This window comes from Alosa alosa, chromosome 12 (assembly GCF_017589495.1).
Source record: "Alosa alosa isolate M-15738 ecotype Scorff River chromosome 12, AALO_Geno_1.1, whole genome shotgun sequence".
Taxonomy (NCBI): Eukaryota; Metazoa; Chordata; class Actinopteri; order Clupeiformes; family Clupeidae; genus Alosa; species Alosa alosa.
In genome coordinates, this window is record NC_063200.1 from 31,135,452 (window position 1) to 31,158,791 (window position 23,340).

Genomic DNA, 23,340 nt, shown 5'->3' on the forward strand with positions numbered 1-23,340 from the left:
TGTAGTGCAGGAAGCCAGAACAGAACACTCCCATCTAAAGGAGTCTGACACATCTGCTCTTTAAGGCTCTGGCTCACAGTTTGACATCTCACTCAGCAATTGAATCACCACTGAAAAAAATGTTGGAAAAAAAAAATGTCGAAACTAGGCATAGCCTGTCAATCACACAACTATTGTGTGGATTCAGGCTTTTGGTGTGGCAAAACACAAAGTCAACAAATGAAGACAAAACCAGCTGAGCGAAGAGCTATGAAGAGGCAATCAGTTCCAGACAGTAGCAGCAGACTTCAGATCAGCTCCAGCTCCAACCTCACGCCCCACCAACAGAAGAAAAGTATACTCATTACCACTGGCAGTGCTACCCAGACATGACCACTCTCAGACTGGCAAAGCTGGCACGGTCCACCGGAGTCCTTTACTCACCAAGACAAAACCAACAGATGAATTATTGATGATTCAATTATATATGAATACATAAAAACGTTGAATTGGCAGTAATGCAGGCCTCATTCTGTACATCATTATTGGAGATCATTGTCCAAAGGATATGTGGAGCATTTCCACCAAACAGTGTGGGAGAGGGACTCTCATACTGTTATACCGTAAAACTGACTGATAGTGTGATGCCTTTGACTGATTGCATGATTTGGCACCGAGCGGTTGGTCTCTAAATGACTGCAACACGTAAACAAGCTGATTCACAAAGCTGATTCGCTGCTTTGTAACAGCCTTCAGACTCCAAAATCATGTCACACTACGGCTGGAAAAAAACAAACATTTGGAAATTAAAGGTTTGATTTTGAAAGTTGGGTTTGTATCAAAAAAGGGTGCCTTTCCAAAACGTGTGTAAGACATAACTGTAACAGCAATTCCTAAAACATAAGACAAATCATTAATAATTATTTAACATTTTTTATTAAATATTTTCTTAAGTTCACTTTGTTCTCTGTTTGCAGTCTTGTTTCACCCTGGCGGTGGTCTTGGAAAACAAAAGTGGCCGAAAGGCATAAAGTAATCAGCTGAAACGGTGGTTGTCTGCGTGAGAAGATCAACATGTCAATGCAGTAAATCTTTGAAACCACATGACTTCAGCACTTTAAAGCCAAAGCCTTATGCTTGCTGTGGGGAAAAAAAGACAAAAAAGCATATTTAGAGGACATCTGTGGGTGAAGCAAGCATGCAAGATTGATCTAAATGAAGAGCTCCGGCAAGAGGAGGCATACAAAAGACTGTCAGTCTGATCAATCCCACTATATTCACAACGACTCCCCATGAATTATTTACATCACATAAACATTTCCAGATAACAGTTTCCTGTTAAGAATTCAAGCAAAGAAATAAATCAATACCTAAAAAGTGCAAAAGGGCAACATGGCTGTGGGAAGTGTTTTGAACAAGATCCACACTGTGTACATACATTTTTTACAGCATCAAGTAACATGTTATGGACTTCCATTTGCCGTAAGGACGAGTGGCATTGGCAGGTAAATCACTGTGTGTGTGAGAGTTGCCAGCTGGCATAAACTAAGGCTGCACTGTGCCAACCTGTGTCCCTTTGCCACACCCAGCCTAAAACGAGAGGTTAACGCCACAAAGAAGGGCTCTAGAAATATACGCACACAAGAAGTGCATCAGTTGAGACAATGCCTTCGCTTTAAAAGGCAGCAAATCCACAAGGTATGATTCTTTAAACCACATTGTGCAATGTGTTTGGTTGTTTTTTCCTGTAGTTAAGAGGTGGGCTGGTGGCTTTGAACATTTGGTCTGTAATTGGAGCTGCTGAGGCAGAAAAAGGGTTTCTTCACAGAGAGTATTTTTCCACTTCAGCAAATCAAATGGAGTCAAATTGCTGAATAGCAGGAATCGAAAACAAATTTGACCTGCACGCCTTGAGACAAGTGCATGGTGCAAAACTTTGTCTGCGCCTGTGAGCGGCATAGAGACATAAATCCATTGGGCTTCAGAGCCCACCGTGCATTACATCTGACAGAACACAGATCCAATGTTTCTCTGTGTTACAGCAGAGCGGCTGAATGTCAACAAAGTGCAAGTCATAAATAAACACAAACAAATACAAAACGACACTCAAGCGTAACAGCAGGGAGAGAGTGCAAGTGACATTCACTGTACAAGACTTTGATATATTAAAAATAATAATAAAACTTTATCAAAATAAATAGATGTTTGTTTAGCATGGCCCCACTCGAATCAGGATATAACTCAAATGGACACATTAGTGTTAGAAACAATCTGGATGCTCCGCATCTAGAACACACAGTAACTGTGATCCATTTTTATGAAATATTTGTCCTTGCACAGTTATGTTTGTGCTTTTCCCTTCAAAACACAAAAACAATTCAGTTTTTCCGAGAAAAAAAACATTCCATTAATTTTCTTAAATGTGCATTTGTCCTTCCTCTGGACCCAATTTGAGGTCATTTAGAAGGATGTGTTTTTTGATGGTCATGGACATCCTCTTGGATAAGACACATTGTATACAAAAAATGACAACTGATGGTAGTGCCAAGCACCTAATCACAGTGTGAATACACAATCCCTCCCTAGCCACCCCACTCAGGTGTCACTGACTCAGATGTTTTATCTGTTAGGGGAATCACAGATGTCTGTGAAAACAACAATGTTTCACGTGACTAGTGTCCTCAAAGGATGCTTCTCATCAGGTTGGCAGATTATCCATAGTCTGGGGTTCTGTCTTCCAACATGGAAGAAACGTTGACTAAAGCACGCTGTGGGTTTGGTATTCCTCTGACATGGCAAACCGCAGAGAAATGAAAGAGAAGACTGTTTTTCGCTCCAGAGCACGACTTTTCCCGTTCTTGGTTCAAAGTGTTTGATCTGTATCTTACAGCTATAGGCTCAGAGTCTGGAATTTTCACTGACCTCCATCAACAAGAGTCATTCATAGATAGATCGATAGATAGATAGATAGGAGAGAAGAGAGAGAGAGATATATATAATGTCCTCATGTGAACTTTCATCCCTTCACTGCATTTTCTCAGCAGCATCCTCCTCACCTAACTGACAAAAAGGCACACTCACTGATGGCAGTCAACTTCCACCAAGCTGGTCCTAGTGGAGTTTGACACTCGCAGTCAACATGAGCTGTGTCCCATGGGGGTTAGAAGAGGAGAGGAGGAGGAGGAGGAGGAGGAGGAGGAGGAGGAGGGCTGATCCTGTTGCGCTGCCCGACCTGGTTTCTGGTCCTCTCAGGAGGCTACGGGCCAGAGAGGCAGCGGGTGCGCCTCCGTGTTGAACACGTACTTGTCCAGGCTGACGAGCTGCTCATCGTCGGAGAAGAGCAGGAAGAGGTACTTCAGCGTCTCGCCCAGGAAGAAGCTCTCCATCTTGTCCCTGGGCCCTGGGCTCACCGGGTCGCGGACGTTTGAGATGGAGCTGTAGCCCCCTGTGGGCACCTGTCAGAGAGAGAGAGACGGGGAGACAGAGTAAGGGTGGGGGTGGGGGTCAAAAAAGACTGGGTGAGTATCTCCATCTAGGTCAAATTAAGAGTGGCAGTGAGGAAAAACATTGTGTGTGCACAAATGTATGTGTATAAATGATGTGTACACACACACACACACACACACACACACACACACACACACACACACACACACACACACACACACACACACACACACACACACACACACACACACACACACACACACACACACACACACACACACACACGCGATACAGAATGCAGACAGATTAACAGAGCCAGAGACATCAGAGCATCTCCAAAGGGAGATTAAGAATAAAGGCACAAAGGCGTAGAGCTGAACGTTTTAAATAGCCTTAAAAGGCCTTCCCCAATTTCATTTTAGTTGCTGGACAATTAGAACTTGATTATCTTTTCACCACGCTGCGATGACTCAACTATTTCACATTAAATTGCTAAATTGAACAGCGGCAGCCCGTACCAGAGCAGCAGGACAGTAACTGCTGCTTAAATGGCCCTCTCTACGGGTGGCTGTGAAAGCTCATGTATACTTAATTACTGGACCAGAGACACTTGCGTAATTTCACTCCCATCTACCTACATACACTATGGCTGTGTCTCAAAGCGCCTACTTGCACACTTCAAATATTTAGTTTAGTATATACTGTAATGCAGATATTGGGACAATACTAACTATTCGAAAAGTGGGCATAATGCAAGTAAGCGCTCAGTGCACACTAGCAGTGTGCTGACGGAAGTATGCGGTTTGAGACACAGCCCATCACTTGGAAGGACCCTTACATAGTTGGGCTGTATCTGCATAGTGCGTACTTTATTGCCAACTTGCATACTTTCCTTCCTCTAGCACTTAACTGAGTGCTCATCCTGCAGCACTGGTATACGAGAGTGTTGCGTAACCGGTTGTGTACTCACTCTGGTGTACTTGTTGAAGCTCTGCAGGATCTCCCAGCCCCAGTCCCTGTACTTGGAGTCGTGGGTGTACCTGTACAGGTAGAAGAGGCTCTCGACCGTCTCTGGCCGCAGGAGATTGTGTCTGTCTGCAGGCTAACACACAAAAGGGGGAGAGCAGAATAAGCTCCAGAAAAATCAGCTTGTATATTGAGGTTGATATGGATTTCCAGTTTGGTAGTCTGTAGTTGCTCACTGCTATTGCCATTGTTCACATACTGTAAAAGGGAGAACATGTTCTTAATCTTATCAGATGCACACAAAAAGAAACAAACGGTTTCATTATTATTTGTCTTATCAGGCAACTGTTATCAGACGCTTGACTTTGCTGTGCTCAACTCCCTGGCCTGTGGGATCTTTTCTGGTCTTACATGCTCAGAAAGAATGGTTCTTTTTAGGATCCTTGTAAATTTGAGGACTATACACTGAACCTTTTCTTGAAGAACCCTTAAATCGTAAGATCAGACCCTCCAGGGTTCCCTATACGGTTCTAAGATAGACCCTTGGCGGAGCGCACCTTGACGTCCACGTCGCGTCCGTTGCGGGGCTGCAGATTGAAGTGGGCGATCTCGGGGCTCAGGCCCGTCTCCATCTGGGCGTACATCTGGTGGCAGGTATCCATCAGCTCCAGGGCCAGCTCCATGTGCTCCGCGGGCAGGCCGTTGTGGGCCCCCAGCGCCAGCGTGCCCGGCAGGAAACACACCAGGTGGTCCTGGCCGAGGGGGACAGAGGAGAGGAGTCAGGTCAGATTGGGTCAAGTAGTTTTAAATCCACAGGAGTTACACCAAGGTGATTTACAAGTTGAATAAAGCGCTTTAGAAAGTGCTTTACAAGTTGAATACATTTACAAGTGAACAAGAGGAAGATGAAACAGAAAGAAAACTAAGCAAAAATAAACGAAACACACAAATCCCTTAAGAAGCGAGATAAATATACAGAACATTAATTAAAAGTGAGACTAAGAGGATGAAAGAGTTTCTGTTTGCATTTTCAATGTGTGAGTCAGAATGAGGCAGACAATGCAAGACAAAGAAATAGGAATCCAATGGATATGAGGGAAGAGATTAGAGGAGGACCAGAAACAGTCCAGAACAGAGTGAATAAAACAAGACAGAAACATTGTGTCCGTGCGTGCGTGTCTGTGGGAGGGAAGGGACAACCCTTTCAACTTCTCCACCCGTCACGATGACCTTTTCCCTGCTATTGTCCCCCAGCTCATCCACAGACTACCATCAGCACTGCCGCCCCACATCGGAGTCACCCTCCAAGATGTTTAATTAGTCGCTTACTTTTGACATGCCATCAGACAACACCGAAGCTGCTGGAGAAACCTCCGTAAGCTTTAAGTAAATGTCAATAAAAGACCAGTGGTTCTTTATTGGTAGTCCCTCATACCATTTTGGGGTTGAGGCGGCCGTGAGACAGCTCCCCCACAAATGTCAGCAGACTGGGCTGAGTCTTCTTCAGTAGGTTCTTCCTCACGCCCTCAATCGCCTGAAGGTAGTCCTCCAACAGGCTGTAGAACACACACACACACACACACACTTCAATATATATTTAAAATTGTGTTATATTTCATTCAATACAAAGCAACACTGTGATCAATCTCTGATGTAGGCATTGGCTGGTGGCATTGGCTGTTCTGGGTGTCATGTTATTTTAGTCAAACACACATCCAAGAATAAATTAAATCAATACAGCCAAGTTCATTATATTGTCATCATGAATCATGATCAGAAATATTGCATCTCTTTAGGAAACTCTGAGGAGTCTGGATCTACAGCAGTAATGTTGTTGAATTAAGTGCTGGGGCACACTGTATGCTGTCACTGATAAATGTCATAGTATAGTAGGAATATGAGAGAATTAACACCCCCACAAGCCCTTCCTGGAAAGGCAACCCCATTAGCAGCACAGAGCACCACAGGGACCACACTTAGAGAGATCGTTGTTAGCCTTCACTGACACACACATAAATGTACTAAAGCGAATTCTCCTAATGTGTGTGGCAGCCTGGGCATGTTGGTTGGTTCGCTTCTGATGTACAATAAAAATACAGTCAATGAGTGCCTGTCCTTTCTCTCCGCCTATACGGCAAACAACCACTTTATGGAGCCTATACGTTGACTGCACGGTTGGATGATGGGAGGGTTTAAGTATGGTAGAACTCCACCACCTGGAGGTCAATACTGGCAAATGCAGCAGGGATCCACTGCAGCTGTGTTTCCTTCCACAAGAACTGGAGTTAAGGCCACTTTAGAAATTCAGTACATACATAAATTAATCAATAAAGTCCATCTCACTCGACTCTCCACTCAAACCACTGGTCCAGTCCAGTACTGTCCTGTCCCATCTTCTTCAGTGAGAGCGGTGGCAGCTGCACACAGCGTCTCTGAATTATTTAGGGCCCTGCCTGCTCCACAGACAGTCAGGGGAACAGTCGACTGCCAGCCCCAGTCCAGCACAGACACAGTCTGGACAACACACACACACACACATGCTCGTCCATTTCCCTGACCTCATCATATGGTCAAAGATGAGGTTGCAGATTCTGTATCGATACAGGCAGAGCCAGTGTGTGCATCAGATGCAGTGAGACATGCAGCATATGCACGGTCATCATTTGTTGCCAGTCAGCTCATAACATTACTGAAAGCAATAAACTGCTCAAGTTGTTACAGAGCATGTCATTGTTTTCAGAAATTAATTAGCATGGGGGCTTGATGTCAGCAGCACAAGTCTGGGGAATATTTCCAGAGCTTGAGTGTGAGGACAGCTCACATAAGTACAAAGTTGGATTTGACATCTTATAACCTTTGAGGCCTATAACCGTCTGCAGCCTCATGTCTGCAAGACCTTAATGTCTGTTTGGCTGGCTGAACTGCTCTGCCGACAAAGGCTTGCAAAGAGTAAGTCTGGACTCAATCAATAAATCATCACAGCCTCTGTCTGCAGAGGACAGACCAACTTCAAACTGTTCTCTGACCTTATTTGTGCATGGCCACACGGCTTAAACGATTCACTCCTGGGTCGTCTTAACTATAATCCTCTGCTAATAGTAAGGCCGTCCTGTATCTGACTCGGTTAAAGCAGACATTTCATCACATTAGAGTTAATCCGGCCTTGCCGCTGGATGAGGGCCGGTGCCGTTGGCAGACACACCTGCTGAAGGCCCGGTTAAGATTAGTCCCCCCGTGGGCAGACAGGTGGGGTATACTACGAATCTCGATTAGTTGGTTAGCGAGGTATGTTGCGCTCAAAACCAGGGTATGCTGTGACACGAAAGTGGATATGTTTTAGTGTCGCTATATCACCATGGTATCTTATGCTGTCAACCAAACCTGGTCGGGAGGAGGTTATGTGCTTAAAGTGAAGTTATAGCTCAAACCGTGTAATACCGCCCACTGACCAATCAATTGTCTTAAAAACAAAGTTCTCTCACGTGTAGGATTCTGTCATATATCTTACAGGTGGAGCTCCGCCTCTACTAACATTTTGGATCTCGAATGCGCTTTAATAGTGCTATGCGTGCAAATATCCCACTATGTGTGCATACCATACAACAACTGATGACAATTGATTTATTTGATGTTATAGGTTAGACACAAAAAATGACCGCAGTGTAGATTAAGCTATAAGCTCATGAGCGCCCGAAGTAATTGTTTTTTTAAATAGAGGCGGTCTTGTCGTCTCCACGTTCTCGATTGGCCAACGTCATCCCAACACGAGCAGCGCACAGATCTGAGCTGAAAGCCTAGTTTGAAAAATATATCACATAACTGCTATCGTAGTATCACTTAACGTATACCCCTGAGTCAAGGCTTTGTGAAGCCTTGATATGTCTACATAGCCTAGATATGTCTAACGTGCTTCGTAGTATACCCCAAGGGTCGAAGCTGGAGCAAAGACTCGACATGTAAACAGAGTAATTTGTGTAACACCTCCAACCTCCATGGTGTACTCTAGTTAGCTGTAGTGGATATACTGTGATGTAGTAGTTAGTTGTAGTGGGTATACTGTGATGTAGTAGTTAGTGGGTATACTGTGATGTAGTAGTTAGCTGTAGTGGGTATACTGTGATGTACTAGTTAGCTGTAGTGTATATACTGTGATGTACTTGTTAGCTGTAGTGGATATACTGTGATGTAGTAGTTAGTTGTAGTGGGTATACTGTGATGTAGTAGTTAGCTGTAGTGGGTTTACTGTGATGTACTAGTTAGCTGTAGTGGATATACTGTGATGTACAGTAGTAGTTAGCTGTAGTGAGTATACTGTGATCAACCTCAAATGTTAATATTAAGTGGGTATACTGTGTAGTCCTGCGTATCACATAGACTACACCGTTGCCTCCACAGACAGACAGACAGACAGACAGTCAGTCAGTCAGTCACAGTCAGTCAGTCAGTCAGTCAGTCAGTGAGAGAGAGAGAGAGAGAGAGAGAGAGACTGAGACTGAGACTGAGACTGACTATGAAATCTAGGACGGGTCACTGACTTCAAAACACCCCTGGAGATGCCACAAAGAACAATCCTGCTGAACGCAATTCAACTCAGAAACAAGCACACATATAATCTTTTTCTACAGTTATTCAACAATTCATTTTGTTAAGCAGATCAATATTTCTTCTGCTATTATTCTAAGCTTTGTTTTTCGTAATGATTGCACATAATATACCAGCCCCTCTAGTCCACAGGAAGACACACTGCTTTGCACCCTTTATGCCATTAAAATTACTCACACAAAAAAACGGAATCTTACAGCCATAGCAATGCCCCCCCCCCCCACACACACACACACACACGCTGTCTCGGTCTTGCCTCCCTGCAGCCACTGCTTGAGCAGGTACTCGTAGTAGCTGTCGGCGCGGGCACCCAACGTGTAGACGCCGCGGTGGGTGAACTTGCCGCTGTTGGTGTTGATGAACATGGGCACCAGGCCATCATGCTTGCCCTCCAGGCGGTGCACTCGGCTCATGACCTCGTCCACCACCGTCTGCCCGTCAGAAACAGAGAGGGCAGAGGCAAACTAGGAGTCTGAACTTATACAGTAGTGATAGTTTTGAGAGAAAAACAGTCTTGGATAACAGGGGATAGAAAGAACACAACTCTTTTAACATGGTTATATTATTTACTTCCTTATATATTTCCGAGAAATGTTCAAAGAAAGTCCCTGCTTTACGTACAAGAAACTTAACTAGATTCTCAGTTACAACTTCACGGCATAGTACATTTGAATGCCACAATTTTGTTCATCTAAATGCTTTTGCTGTTATCAGCACAGGGTGGGAAATAGATTGGATTCACTATAAGGGGTTGGAGATATGTCTGTGTGGGTGTGTGGTGCAGGAACACATTCACAATGCACCTTGACACTCAAATAATCTCATTTAAAAGACAAAATTGGTTTTCAAGCCACTCCTTTGTATATGAAACCTATTAACTGCACTGCCAAACTCTAGAGACAGTGGAATGGTTCCACCGCTTTTTAACAGGTAATTGATTTTAGACTACATAGTGAGTAGTCTGGAGCCTGGCAAAGAGAGTAAGGCTGCTTTGGGGTTTTAACAAACAACATAACAGTATACTGACAATGATGTCTCACTTTACTGAGTAGCACAAATGGATTAGCAAATAGAGTCTGCAAAAAAAATGAACTGGGAAAAGGGAAGGAAAGGAAAAAGCAACAAAAAAAACTGAAGACAGAGGTGGGCACTCCTAGTGGGCATACCTGGTACTGCGGGTCGTTAGTGAGACGGCTGAGCTCGCGGAACTCCAGCTGGATGCTGGTTACCTCGGCAACGGTGCTGTCGGTGGTCCAGCGGGGTGGGCGGGCGGTGCCTTTGCCAATGTTTACATCCGAGAAGGGGATTTTAGATGGGGTTTTGAAGGCAGGCATAAGCCTGGCTCCGATGTCTTTCTGCAGAAGAGCAGAGGAGCAGCGTTAAGAAGAGAGGGATCTTTCCAGAACATTTACATCCACATGTAATCATGTGGCAGACACTCATCCACAGCAACTTCAAAACAGTGGAACAGCAGGAGCATGCTATCTCAAAGGGGTTCAAGGACAGCTTCTAATGAGACAGGTAAGGCAGAGTGAAATGAACACACCTGACTTCACCCTGGGCCTGGCTGAGAAGACTTAGAAACAAAAGATCGGGGGATTTGGCAAAACATACCATTTCTACATAGGACAATACAGCACAACCGCAATATGAAGAATAATAATTATGGGTCTGCTCATATAGAAGTACCTCCCTGCTTCTGGCTATACTTCACAATCTACTGTGTGTGTGTGTGTGTGTGTGTGTGTGTGTGTGTGCGTCCAACTCACAGCCTTGTCCAGGAACAGCCCGTCTCCGGTCAGGTGGTAGGTGCTGAGCAGACCTCCCAGGATGCGGATGGTGGTCTCAAACAGATTCACGTCCACGTTCTTGTTGAATGACAACTCATCTTTCACCCAGATCCTCGCCTCCTCAAACTCTGACCGTGAGACAAAAGAGATGATCATGGGAGAGACGTTCATATAATAGTCATTATTTCTAGAAGAATCCCTGCACCAGCCTGTAAAACATGCAACATTTCAGATCCCTTATATTGGATACCTATTCTACGACAATCAATGGTCAGGTCAGGTGAGGCTCCTTACCTTCTTTGAGCCCCAGGATCCACATAGTGTCCAGGGCGTCGATGATGCTGAGGCCCAGGCCGAACCACTCCCCGTAGGTCTTGGTGATGGGCTTCAGCTCGTCGTGGCCCCAGGCAAACTCCTTATAGCCCTTCCACGCATGCCTGAAGGCCTCCCGCACTGCCTCCACACGGTCCTCTGGAGAGACCGATGCTGCTGGTGCACGCACACGCAAACAGACACACACACATTAACACACACACACAATACGATAACAATCATGGTTAGTGTTAGATCAATGCTATATGTCTCACAGGGATGATCAGCAAGCTAACATGCGGCAAGTAGACATGAGGTAACACAGTCTGTTCAAACAGTCCACAGACTAAGTCAGATTATAAGAATAATGGAGCACAGGGTGACAAATTATCAGTGTAGCATTTTGTTATGCATATAGAGCATGGCATGTTCCCTCCATGAATGTACCAAATCTTATCTGGTCAGTGTTGTATAAAGTACTAGAAAGCAATACTTGAGTAAAAGTACAAGTATCGTACTAGAAAAAGACTTTGGTAGAAGTGAAAGTTACCTTTTAGAATATTACTTAAGTAAAAGTCTTAAAGTATCTGATATATACTGTACTTAAGTATCAAAAGTAGTTTTCTGATATTTAATGTACTTAAGTATTTGAAGTAAAAGTAGAAAGTAAAAAGCTAGCGGTTTTATTTTGAACTTTTATTGTGAACTTTATTTTGGCTTTAGTAAAGCATAAAGCATATTCAGGGTTCCCATATCTTCTTTCAAAGAAAAAAACAGACACAGAAATTTCACTTTTGGATGAACTTCAGGTAAAAATGAAAAATAAATAACTTATTTCTTTAAAAAAATGACCTGCTATAGGGAGAACATTTTAGTCATGTGGTATGAGCATTTCTAGGGCTTACTCCCCAGGTCACCATCTCACACTCACACACACACACACACACACACACACACACACACACAGGCCACCTATGTCCAGCAGCTACTAATATGCCAGTCATTAGTTGAAACTGAAAAGGTGTCTGTTCATCTTCAAAAGAAGCTGGTTTTCAAAGTTGCCAGAATTCAGTGCCAGGGAGTTTCAGGCCCAAAACTGGCCCACGTTTTCCATAGTGGTGGAAATTGGATAAATGAAGCAATATTTTAGCTCTTACCATCCTGTAGTTTTTATTAGTACCACGGTTCAACAAATGTGTAAAGGTTACCGGTATATAATAATTCACTTCAACTGAGAAGTTAACCAAAAATATTCCACTATTCCACAAGTTAACAAAAACAGAAAGAAAGAAAGAAAGAAAGAAAGAAAGAAAGAAAGCCTTTGCAATGTAGCCTATCCCACGCTTCCACAAAGAGGCATATTGAACTAATGTTTAGGCTACATGTTTTTTGCATCTGTAGGCTATATTGTTGTTTGGTGATTTAGCCTACTCCTTTACTAGGCTACACCCTCTTCTGAGCAAACAAGGCATATAGGTTTATCATGATAATGATGGGTAATTGTGCTTTCTTACATTAAATAACTTTAATTTATCCTCTCTACTTGGCCCTGTAGTCATGGCCTCCTCATCACTAATTTCGTTCTCATCATTTTCAGTGGTCGACTAGTTGATCTGCTGCTCAGTCTCTCCTGGCCTCTTTCTACCATCCATCCTTCCTGACGCTTGTGTCTACTGTAGGGCCGGCTCGGCTATCCGTATCTGAGAAAACTTTTTGGAAAAGACGGGCTATATGGACTCAACCAACTCTTTTTGGGAGGGGAGAACCCCCTCACGTAGGCTACAACCCATGCAGAGGCATTGCATTTGTGTCAAGATAGACTAACGTGACAAATGTCAATATTGTTTCCTTGACCTGCCCAAAAGTAATGCGGCCCACCGGGAATTCTCCCGATTACCCACCCCGGCCTGATTCAGTCTTACTCTTCTTGGACTGAAGACAAGTCCTCCGATGCTAAATAGCCTTTCACAGGCCGCTGAGGCAGGTAGCTTCACAGAAAACTGCCAATGTACAGAAACATTTCTTGCAAATCTGACCCGCGGGTGTATGGCGTTATCTTCCACTACCCTGTTCACCCGAAGTTCACCACTATTGTCGGGTGGTCATCTATTATAATGGGAGGTCCTCCAGTAGGTGCTTGTGCTTCCATGGCGGTTTCAGTTGTGCGTCCTCCTCCTTTAGCATTAAAAAAGCGCTGAAATAGAGCGCGCAGCATGCGGATTCGCCAAATCTCCCTTATTGCAGTCGCACACATTTCTTCTAATTTTATGTTTTAGTAACGAGTAACGAAGATGCTTAGGGAAAACATAACGGAGTAAAAGTATACATTTTATCTAGGAAATGTAATGGAGTAAAAGTGAAAGTTGACATACATTTAAATAGCGAAGTAAAGTACAGATACGTGAAATTTCTACTTAAGTACAGTAACAAAGTACTCCGTTACATTACAACACTGTATCTGGTTGAATAATAATATAACTACTGCAATCAGTCTTGCAGTAGTGCACAAGAGGTCTGGGTGGGTTTTCTGGCGGGTGGGTGGGATTTCTGGCGGGACTGAATTTTCCATGGAAACAGATAAATTGGAACAGCCTTCAGCCTGTTGCTCTGTGTGTCTTGGTGTATTGAGTGTGGTTGTTGTGGAGTGCTGGAGGTCACCTGGGGCCAGTGGTGCAGCTTCCCCAGGCTTGGCCGGCCCAGCTGCTCCTTCCTTCTCCTGCACTGAGGGTGGGGGGTCTGTGGACTGCTCGGCCTCGATCACGGTCCCTCTCCAGCTGACAACACACACACACAGCTCATATTTTACAAGATGTGATTTAACTAATGTGCACCCAATACACGTTCACTCTAACAGATACACACTCACCCATGCACACACCCCTCATTTGCAGCATTAGTGATAAGCTTTTAAGAGCAGGAAAAGAAACAGCCGTAGCTCAGAAAAGAGAATTGCCAGGCAGAGCCAGCACCCATTTTAAAAGGAGAGTCATTTTGGCGGAGTTTCAACAGGTCCCGAGAGAAGTCCGAGTTCTTTAAGAACGATTTGGCTTTGTAGACACCCTTCTAACTGAAGCAGTCCATTACTCACTCTGTAATGGCTCCTAAAGCAGCTTTTACATGGCGAAATCGCCATAATTCCTAAGAATAAAACAGACACTGGCATATGCCTTTAACAATGTCCTAATGGTTAAAAGATATGGCTGTGCACTTCAAGCAGACCATTAATGAAAATGGAAGTCTATCCATTTTCCAATACATCAGATCTTAACATTGTTCAAGAAGACAGATTTCAGAATTCATCCTCATAAATTCTGTGATTCTTATTAGCCTGAGGAAATGGCCCCTTAAAGTGGTTTTTAAAATGAGCATTTTAGGCTTTCTTAATGTTAAAATGATTGTCCTTGTACTCTATCTAGTTAGAAAAGATGCATCTAAATAAACACTTACATCAGATTACATCAACATGAGCAAGAAGGAATCATGATAAATTAACTCAAAATATGTGATACCACAAGCCTGTCTTCGCACAACTGTTAAGACTAAAATAATTCTCTGAATGACACAGGGGAGAGGACCTCTTGCTAAGCTGTATCTACTGTATGTGCAAATCCACGAGTTATGGTTTCATTTCTATTTCAAAACAAATAAACCAGGAACAAACCAGTGTAGTCACAAAATCTCTCTTGCCTGACTGGTTATTAAATAAACGATGGCACTACTGTCCAAAGGAATTCATTTTGACTATTACATCATACAGTTACTACTTGAGGATTGTGAGAATTACCGGTAATCCCTCTGGTACGTGCCTGGTGAAAAGTCCCAACACACCTGATAAGAGCCTTCTCTCCTTTCTGTTCCTCCTCCGTCTCTCCTTTCTGTTCCTCCTCGCGTGCTCCCTCATTCTTCTCTGAGGGTTCTTGTTTCTCCTTCACCTGAGTGTCCGATGTATTGCCTCGCTTCTGGAGAACAGGTGGACCTCGTTTGTTTGGAGCAGGTTTCTTCTGTTAAGAGTGGAGGCCAAGGGGGTCAGTACATCACAAATAAATGCAGAATGATGGCATGTCCTACACACACATGGAAGCTAGACATGGCCAAGAATGGATTTCAGGTAAAGGTAACATTTCAAAGTGTAACTTTGAGTGTTGATAAAAGGGGCATCTATTTTGAGCAATGTTGCTAAGCACCACATTACCCATTTCATGCCTTGTGATTGGATGATCATGATCTGCCTACTGATTTCCAGAAAGAAAATAAAATAAAGTTGCCCAATATCAATGGCAATATGCCTGAACAACAATAAAAAGCCCATTTGGTCAACCAAAATAACAAGGCCCTCAATCAATCATTTGTTTAAATATCTGGATCAACTCTTCATTATGAATGTTTTCATAACATAATTAGCCCAACACCCATCACAAGCAAACTGAAAATAGAATTAGAAGAAAGAGAGTGATGCTGACCATTTCTGGTGGTTTAGGAAGGATGGGGAGGTTTGGCCTCTGCAGCTCGGGAATGATCTCCTGGGGCGCTGCCTCTGGGACATGGTCAGGGTTGACTTTTGGCATGGCACCGGGCGGGATGGGCCGGACCCCTTTGATGTCCTCGGCATCCCAGTCGTCCTCTGCAGAGCGGTCAGACAGCCCTGCAGTCAAGAGAGGCCACAGATATAAACAAATCAGACAGAGACCTAGGCGATAGAGTACAGTCAGCAGGTCTAGTCTAGACACACTCTATTAGGTATCAGCTGGCCGGCTAAATTTGGAATGAACCAATCAGGTGACTCCAGGAAGTGGTTTGGATGATGACAAAGAGGACACATTTGTGAAAAACTCAAAAGAATGTTTTTGTAGGCATTCATCATAGGATTAAAAAAATGTTTTGGGACATCTTCACAGGCTGCAGGATTTGGCAAATATTCTGTCCCCTTGTTGGGAGACGATGTGTCCTGCTCTGTGTGTTTGGAGGCCTTACCTCTCCAGTGCTGACTCAGGCTGGGATACGAGATGATGCCACAGGCCAGCAACAGCGCCAGCAGGAAGAGGATCAGACTGCGCTGCATCCGGGAGAGTTGTTTCCATTTCTAAACACACATACACACACACAGGGAGAAGAACTGTTAAAACGGTCACATTGCCTGTAAACCATTACATATTTGCATGTGCTGTACTAGATTATGTAACTGAACAAGCAAGGTTCAATTACACCCAGGATATCTGTGTGCAGTTTGAGACGATAAATATGAACTGTTATATCAAGTTCAGAATGACAACACAAAAGCAGGGTCCACTGCTGTACAATAGTATAGCTGAACCTTTATGTCACCTTCATAGTGTAAGGTGCATCTCAGATGTCCCTTATCCAAGAACTGTGTTTTACAACTGCATGCCATCACTACTGTACAACTCACCTCGCTAAGTGAAATGGCCAAGGCCTATAGTAACTAATTCAACTGAATGTCTCTTTGGTTAATATCTCTTAAGAATGGAGTATCATTGAAAGTGGGGCTTACTGAATCTTTGGACAACAAAACAATCCTTCTGATCAGTTACTGAACAGTCAGCACATACATGTAGGACTGATACAGCATTTAAATGGCTGACTTCTGAGAAAGGAAATCTCTGCTGTGCTTCTATAGCAACAAGACAGACTTTGCGCTTGCAATCTCTGCAAGCCTTGAGCTGTTTTTTAAAGCTCAGCTGTCAGCCAAACCTTCTTCCAACTAGGGTTTTGATCTCTCCAAGCTCACAAATAGCACAAAAGGTCGTCTGCCATTGGCCTATTGCCATTTCAAGCTAGAAGACGGCCCAAGAACAAATTAAAAACAAAGCACTGACGAGAGCTCTTGGAAACAGAACTACTAATGCCACACAAATCCGAATGCTGCTAGTGCTTAACAAATCACCCACATTAGTCGTGATATTCGTTCCGTTCATAATATACTGTACTTCCACTTTGTATTCAACATCAACTCTTACCCTCCAGCAGGACTGCCTCCTCCATTGTTTCCCGTTGGTATAGTTATGGCTGTACTGGTCACGCAAGGTCAGCGCGACGTAGTCCTTTCGCATAGGAGAGTACATCACTCTGGCAAAGCATGGTTATTCAGAAGACAAACAAATAGCAATGAGCGGTGAAAATATAAACATGCATTGTCTATCTTATGGTCGTTGCATATAACTGAGAAAAACATGAAGGAAACCGTGCTTCAGTAAAGTTCCTACATGTCCAGCAACTCTGAGCAGATAGATACAAAGTCACAGTCCCTCTGGGTGAGGACGACAAGAGAACGAAGTCATAAACTACAGGGCAGGTTTTCGGTCAGGGTATGGGCACTCATTTTCAAAATTTGTTTTGAGAAGAGAAGTTGTACTAGGCAAGACAGGTAGTGTCAGTGAGCAACGACTAGCACAAACTGCTAGGTTGTAATGAAGTGCTCTCCATGCCTAATATTAGAATAAATGTGAACCCAGTACTGCCTATTGAACTCAAATGAGCACGCCAGCTGCGCATCATGAAATAAGCAATGACTAGTATGGAAGAATGGTACATCAAACAGTTACATTGTACCTACACAAATACACACAGAATCTCGATGCACATTACAAACTGGCAACACTGACAGTGAAATTAGGCAAACATATTTTGAAAGTGAGTGTTAGCTAGCTGTCTGCTATCATTAGCTTGTAAGCTAGCTACTCGTTGACCTACCTTTTTTTTGTCCCAGTCAACACCTCAGGATCGCGGCAACATTATGGTATTTCAATGACAACCTATTATCAACTGACCAGGGTTTTCCTGAAACTAGACCGGATTAGTGATAAACAACCTCCCAGGCTTGCTAGCTGCACACTCATCAACAACACACACTCGTGTGATAGCTTGCTTTGCTGACGTTTAGCCTACGTTACTTTATCACAATAATCAAAATATCCGCTTTTGCAAGATTTCCTCTGGCTAATTTAAAGGCTGAACGTAGTGAAACAGCCCATATATACCTAGAAAGTCATTAATTCAACAATCGAGCATTGCAGCTAGATAATGGGCTAAGCGAATGACAGATCTTTCCCAACCACATGACAATTTGGATCAGCTGATGTCACAAGTAATCTTGCGTCGCTACTTGAATGTACACGTGGGCGTGTTGGTACGAAACTGACTTGCAGATTGACACAGACAACCACTAGCCTATGCCTTTCGCACCCTAAAGCAATATCAGGAAACAGCACTATATTTAGGGCCCGAGCACTAAGGTGCGAAGCCCGATATCGTTTCTGTAGATTGTTATTACAGTGCATTGCTTTGATCCGGTGAGCTGGTGGCTTTTGCTATTTCTTTTTATTATTAGCCTATTGTTCAAGGGCATAATTGGACGTGAACAGCGTAACGTAGACACTTGGTTCAGTTTTTCTGCTATGCATTTTTCATTTTTGTGCATTTGAATTTTTTTGAGAAATTAATTTAAAAACTAAGAAATGTCTCCCATAAACTTAAAATGGGCCATTGTGACATCATACTAGGCTCTGACTCTGCAACAACTTAAAGGTACACTTCGCAGGATTTTCACCTTAAAGCTGCAGTTGGCAAGTCTGAGTGTCTGACAGATTGAGGGGACTGTTTACAATTCTCATGCCCCTCCCCTACTACCACCGAGCACCCTCTCATCGAGTTTGTGCTTACGGCCGGCTGTGAGTTGAGCAACTGCCCCTCCATTCCAGCCAATCACAGCACGAGTAGCTCCCACAAAGCAACCGCAAAGTGGCCAATGACAGTGCTGCTCGCTACCACGATATGCAACCGCAAAAGCAACAGCGAACAATGAGCCAATCAGAGAGACTTTACCATTGGCGACGTAATTTCCTCAGCCATTGTAGCAGGGTTTTTAATTCATTCAGCGCATCTCAGGTACGTTAAACCACAATTTACCTGACGGTCTATCTGTGGAAAATTGAGGACATCGACTGCTTTGGTAAGTGTTTTTCGTTTTCCATTTTAGTATTTGACGTTCACTAAGGTTTATGTTAGCAAAGGACTAATTTACTGAATAATCGCTGATAACCCCCTCATTTAGTTCAACGTTATCGACTGCTAGTACTAACATTAATGTTACCTTCCCCCACTTGGAAATGACCAGCTGATATCTGCTTTATTTCTAAAGCTTTTACTGAATGGAAAATTATAATTACGTTTTTGGCAATAATACTAACGTTAACATCAAAAGCCACATAGGCTGCAAGTTAGCTTTGAATGATTGTTACATTAGCTTGTAGTTATCCTAAGACGTAGGCGTTAACATTGTTATCTAACCTTATCGGTAGACTATATTTTATTTTTAATCGATGTAATTTTGTGTTGGACCTTTGTAACTATATTATAACATCAGGCTATTGATATGTGTATGGGAGTCTCAGCACAGTGTCATTTTATTCTGACTCTGTAAAAGGTTATCCCTCCCTTCCCCAAATCCCAGGTAAAACCTTATCTAAACTTTAGCACAAAAACGTGTAGATTTATGTAGAGAATTAAAGCACAATTGACTAAAACAACTTTTTATGTCTTTAGGAACTGTGGCCAGTGCCACATTCTTACAGGCCTATCTGGTGGATACATGGCCTTGCCAGGTGGAACAGGGGCATGGCTGCGGAGGGGAGAGTGGAGCCCCACTCCTACAGTGGCCTTCTACGGCATGCTGCCAACCATTTGTATCACCAGACTGGCAGTGCACTGGAGGACTACAAACACACACTGGCTGCATTGGAGACAGAGGAGGTGTCTGTGGCTGATGAGGGCTATTTTGAGCCTGAGGCAGAGGAGTTAGAGGACTTTACTGTCCCCATCCTGGAATCTCCCCCACTCGCTGGTCCCACTGGTACGGCTTCTTCACTCGGCACTGGTTCTGCGAATGTAGCACCTGCCGCACCACTCACCAGTGTTTCCCCGGTGCCTGCCACACCACCATCCAGCTGCCTGAAGTGAACATGGCAACACTGGCACAATGGTGAGTAAATCAATAAATATCTGTACAACCTAGGTAGCAACAACAGCTTTATTTGTGGAATAAATCTCTTTTTCAAAACTGCCCTTTTGTTGTTGTCATTTTTAGTACAACAAGCGTAGCCGAAGTCAGGAGACTGAGATGCTGCAACAAGCCTGTCCTGAGGCTCCAATCGCAGGACCTGTGCAGCAGCTGTCTACACCCCAGAAAGAGGCTCTGTCCATCGTGGTTGTGGTGGACAACCCACATGTCTTTCCTCTGCCAGCATGGCCAGGCTGAGAAGACGGCTGACATTTGGGGAGACAGACCAACCTGCCGCAACACCCTTTTGGCTACAGCGTCCTGTGAGCAGCGCAACATTCACCTCCCTTCAGCGCCCTTCAGCCAGCGCAACATTCACCTCCCTGCAACGTCCTTTAGCCAGCGCAACATTCACCTCCCTGCAACGTCCTTTAGCCAGCGCAACATTCACCTCCCTGCAACGTCATTTAGCCAGCGCAACATTCACCTCCCTGCAACGTCATTTAGCCAGCGCAACATTCACCTCCCTGCAACGTCATTTAGCCAGCGCAACATTCACCTCCCTGCAACGTCCTTCAGCCACCGCCACCCTCACCTCAGTGCAGCGCACTTCAGCCACCGCCACGCTCACATCCCCACAGCGCACTTCAGCCACCACCTCGCAAGGTCCAAGCCAGAGGCTGATCCTGCCAGCCGGTCTTGTGCAAAGGGATGGGAGGGGGAAGAGGAGCAAAGTGAGAAATTATGCTTTTGCACTGTTGTATATAGTTATTTAAATAAATAAATTATTTTGGTATGAAGCCCCCCCTCTGTGTAATTCAATATTCAACTGTATTTTTCTCTGACATATGGTAAAGTAATTGATAAGGACTTCTCTGTCATAATTCACCACAAGTCTGGAGCCATTGGTGTACCATTTACTGTAGAAAAGGTAGGTATTTATGAAACTTCAAAGGCCATAAAAAGCCAGGGCTTTTATTTTCCTAAATCATCTAACTGACCCTGCTTATATGTGGGACGGGCGTCTTTATCAGGCAAGCCTTTAATTCCTTCCACAAAATTTGACATCTCAGCAAAGATTGGAAATATGAAATGTAACATTAACCACTGCATATTTGCTTACCCATATAGAATTAGGATATCCAAATACATAAGAATATCCTTATATTTATCCTTATATAAATAACATTTATCCTTTGAAAAGATTTAAATTAAAAACAAAAAGTTTATTGAGTCATGTGCAATGGGAGCAGATTGTATTTATCCTTTAAAAAGATTTGAATTAAAAACATTAAAACATTAAAAACAGAACAAGTTCATTCAGTCATGCATGTGCAATGGGATTATCAGAGCAAACGACACGTGACATTAAGTGAAAAATAAACGTGTGTATCATCCTCATTTCTCTTAGTTAGCGTTCATACCGTCGCACATATGACACGTCAGTATCATTCCATACAACGATAGACATCTGTAGCGTATTTTCAATGCAAATATGAACGTGCATGACGGGATTCGAACCGGCACTTTAGGGGGCGCTTTTGGACACTTTTTGGGGACAAACCTTGACACATGAGGGCTAGCTTTGGTGCTTGTCAGTGCGCATCAGACTGCACCAGACTGTGATTGACAGTCAGATCTCACACAGCCCTGCTCTGATTGGACCAGAAAAACCGGGAGCTGTGGATTTTTGCAAAACAAATAGCAGGCTCTAGGTTGAGGTAGAAGTGCGGGTTGTTTTCTAAAACCGGCTGATTTATGTTCTGTCGGAACATAGTGTCGGTTTCAGTGAATATGATCAAAAAAATCTTGCCAACTGCAGCTTTAATATAAACTTTACAAAGCCAAATTGATGGTACACAAACTTATGATAGGGAAATCGTTCACCTAGCATAGCCATACAGCATAGACATAGCGAGTTGCTAAAGAGAGAACCAGCCATGCAACTTCAAGAACAGCAGCTGGAAAATATTTTGCAAGAATCATGAAAAATTACCTTGTCAGTATAGCTCTTGGAGATATTTTTTGCCTTCACCTTCACAACAAAAGCATTTTCATTGTGTACAGGGGGAACAAGCCACGAGAAGTAGGCTATTGACAACGGGTTTTATAATGTGACTCTTGGGGAGCTTTACAGTCGCCTGTAAATACCTGAAAAAAATACCAGAACCTGCCAAGTTTACATTTAAAAGGAACTTAGCACTTAGACTTTTCTCTTCTCTTTCCATCCATTCAACTGGATCTCTCGCTTTATCTGTCCCACTTTTTCTCACTTCTTCTCTTTCTTCACTTCATCTCTCCTTTGCTCTCTGTCTCCCCCAATTTAAATGTTTAATCTATTTTTAAAATAAAAATCCTTGCATATTGGGGAAATCCGGAGGTTTTTCACATAGATCTTCGTTTCTTGAGGTCACCAAGTACTGTCGGTACAGAAAAAACTTGAAAACAATAGGTTTTACCTAGCTCGAGTTGTTGGAGCCAGCAGCTAAAATAGCCAGGCAGCTTCAGCGCTACACTCGGGGGGCATGTTCCTTATCCCCCATGTTCATGCCCTCAGAGTGTAGCGCTGTAGCTGCCTCGCTACTTTAGCTACTGGCTGCAACAACTCAAGCTAGGTAAAACCGATTATTTTTGGGACTTTTCTGTCTCTCTCCATTGGACCAGGAATATCAATACAAGGCATTGTATTGATCTATCAACATCCATTAAACTAGGCACTTTGTCTATCAGCATCCATGACAAAAAGTCTTAAAATTTGGCACACACATCAGTATCCCCAGTCACTACTCTGGCCCTGAGTGTGGTCCAGGGACTCTCTAGTGCCCCCTTATGTGACTGATCCAGTGGTTGGCATAGAGTTTCAGCTCTCCCCAAGACAAACAACCTTTGTATGTACATTGCATTAGCTACGCCCAACAGGGGAGGCAACAAATGATGTAATTGTGATTTTGTGCGTTGTGACACCTGATCATTTTTTAACAATTTCTCCTAGATGATTGATCACATGTCAAGATGATGTTGATTAACAGGAAATGTGTGAGAAATGTGCCATGCATTGCTTTATTGGGCCTATGTCAACTTGTGTATGCCCTATTGCAGCCTACACATTTGTGGTGTAACGTATAAAACTTGAAAAATGTGTGCATTTGATACACACACACACACACCACAAGCGAGTGCATTGAGTGCAAATGTCACAGGTCGTGGAAGCGTGGGTGCTTGGGCCCATCA

General features: G+C 43.6%; 2 protein-coding genes across 4 annotated transcripts; one reads left to right on the forward strand and one right to left on the reverse strand.

Moving 5' to 3' along the window:
• Window positions 1–896: 896 nt before the first annotated feature.
• man1b1a (mannosidase, alpha, class 1B, member 1a) lies at window positions 897–18,192 on the reverse strand. Of its 3 annotated transcripts, none has more exons than XM_048259449.1 (14): window positions 17,805–18,192; window positions 17,072–17,180; window positions 16,068–16,176; window positions 15,557–15,738; window positions 14,925–15,094; window positions 13,755–13,870; window positions 11,079–11,273; window positions 10,764–10,912; window positions 10,161–10,349; window positions 9,235–9,425; window positions 5,828–5,948; window positions 4,950–5,144; window positions 4,397–4,528; window positions 897–3,434 (listed from the first exon to the last, which is right to left on the reverse strand). In XM_048259449.1, exons 2-14 carry the CDS (start codon window positions 17,174–17,176, stop codon window positions 3,228–3,230), a joined length of 2,061 nt encoding a protein of 686 aa, XP_048115406.1. In that variant the 5' UTR covers window positions 17,177–17,180; window positions 17,805–18,192; the 3' UTR covers window positions 897–3,227. The 3 variants fall into 3 exon arrangements, with proteins under 3 accessions (XP_048115406.1, XP_048115405.1, XP_048115404.1); XM_048259448.1 differs by having other exon boundaries at window positions 11,079–11,270; window positions 14,925–15,097; XM_048259447.1 differs by having other exon boundaries at window positions 14,925–15,097.
• A 506-nt stretch (window positions 18,193–18,698) lies between these two features.
• LOC125304202 lies at window positions 18,699–23,109 on the forward strand. Its single transcript, XM_048258265.1, has 4 exons — window positions 18,699–19,563; window positions 19,656–20,091; window positions 20,197–20,843; window positions 23,102–23,109. The coding sequence occupies exons 2-4, from the start codon at window positions 20,072–20,074 to the stop codon at window positions 23,107–23,109; spliced, it is 675 nt and encodes a 224-aa protein (XP_048114222.1). The 5' UTR covers window positions 18,699–19,563; window positions 19,656–20,071.
• Window positions 23,110–23,340: the final 231 nt, after the last annotated feature.

What these genes read in the sequence shown, in the direction of transcription:
- man1b1a (XM_048259447.1), bottom strand. Translation starts at nt 17,176, where the DNA reads ATGTACTCTCCTATGCGAAAGGACTACGTCGCGCTGACCTTGCGTGAC. An exon ending in GGAGAGAAGGCTCTTATCAG is followed by an intron (nt 13,871 to 14,924) that starts GTGTGTTGGGAC and finishes GTGTGTTGTCAG; the next exon opens with CTGGAGAGGGACCGTGATCG. An exon ending in GGCTGTTCCTGGACAAGGCT is followed by an intron (nt 10,350 to 10,763) that starts GTGAGTTGGACG and finishes GCTCTTCTGCAG; the next exon opens with AAAGACATCGGAGCCAGGCT.
- LOC125304202 (XM_048258265.1), top strand. Translation starts at nt 20,072, where the DNA reads ATGGCAACACTGGCACAATG. An exon ending in ATGGCAACACTGGCACAATG is followed by an intron (nt 20,092 to 20,196) that starts GTGAGTAAATCA and finishes TGTCATTTTTAG; the next exon opens with TACAACAAGCGTAGCCGAAG.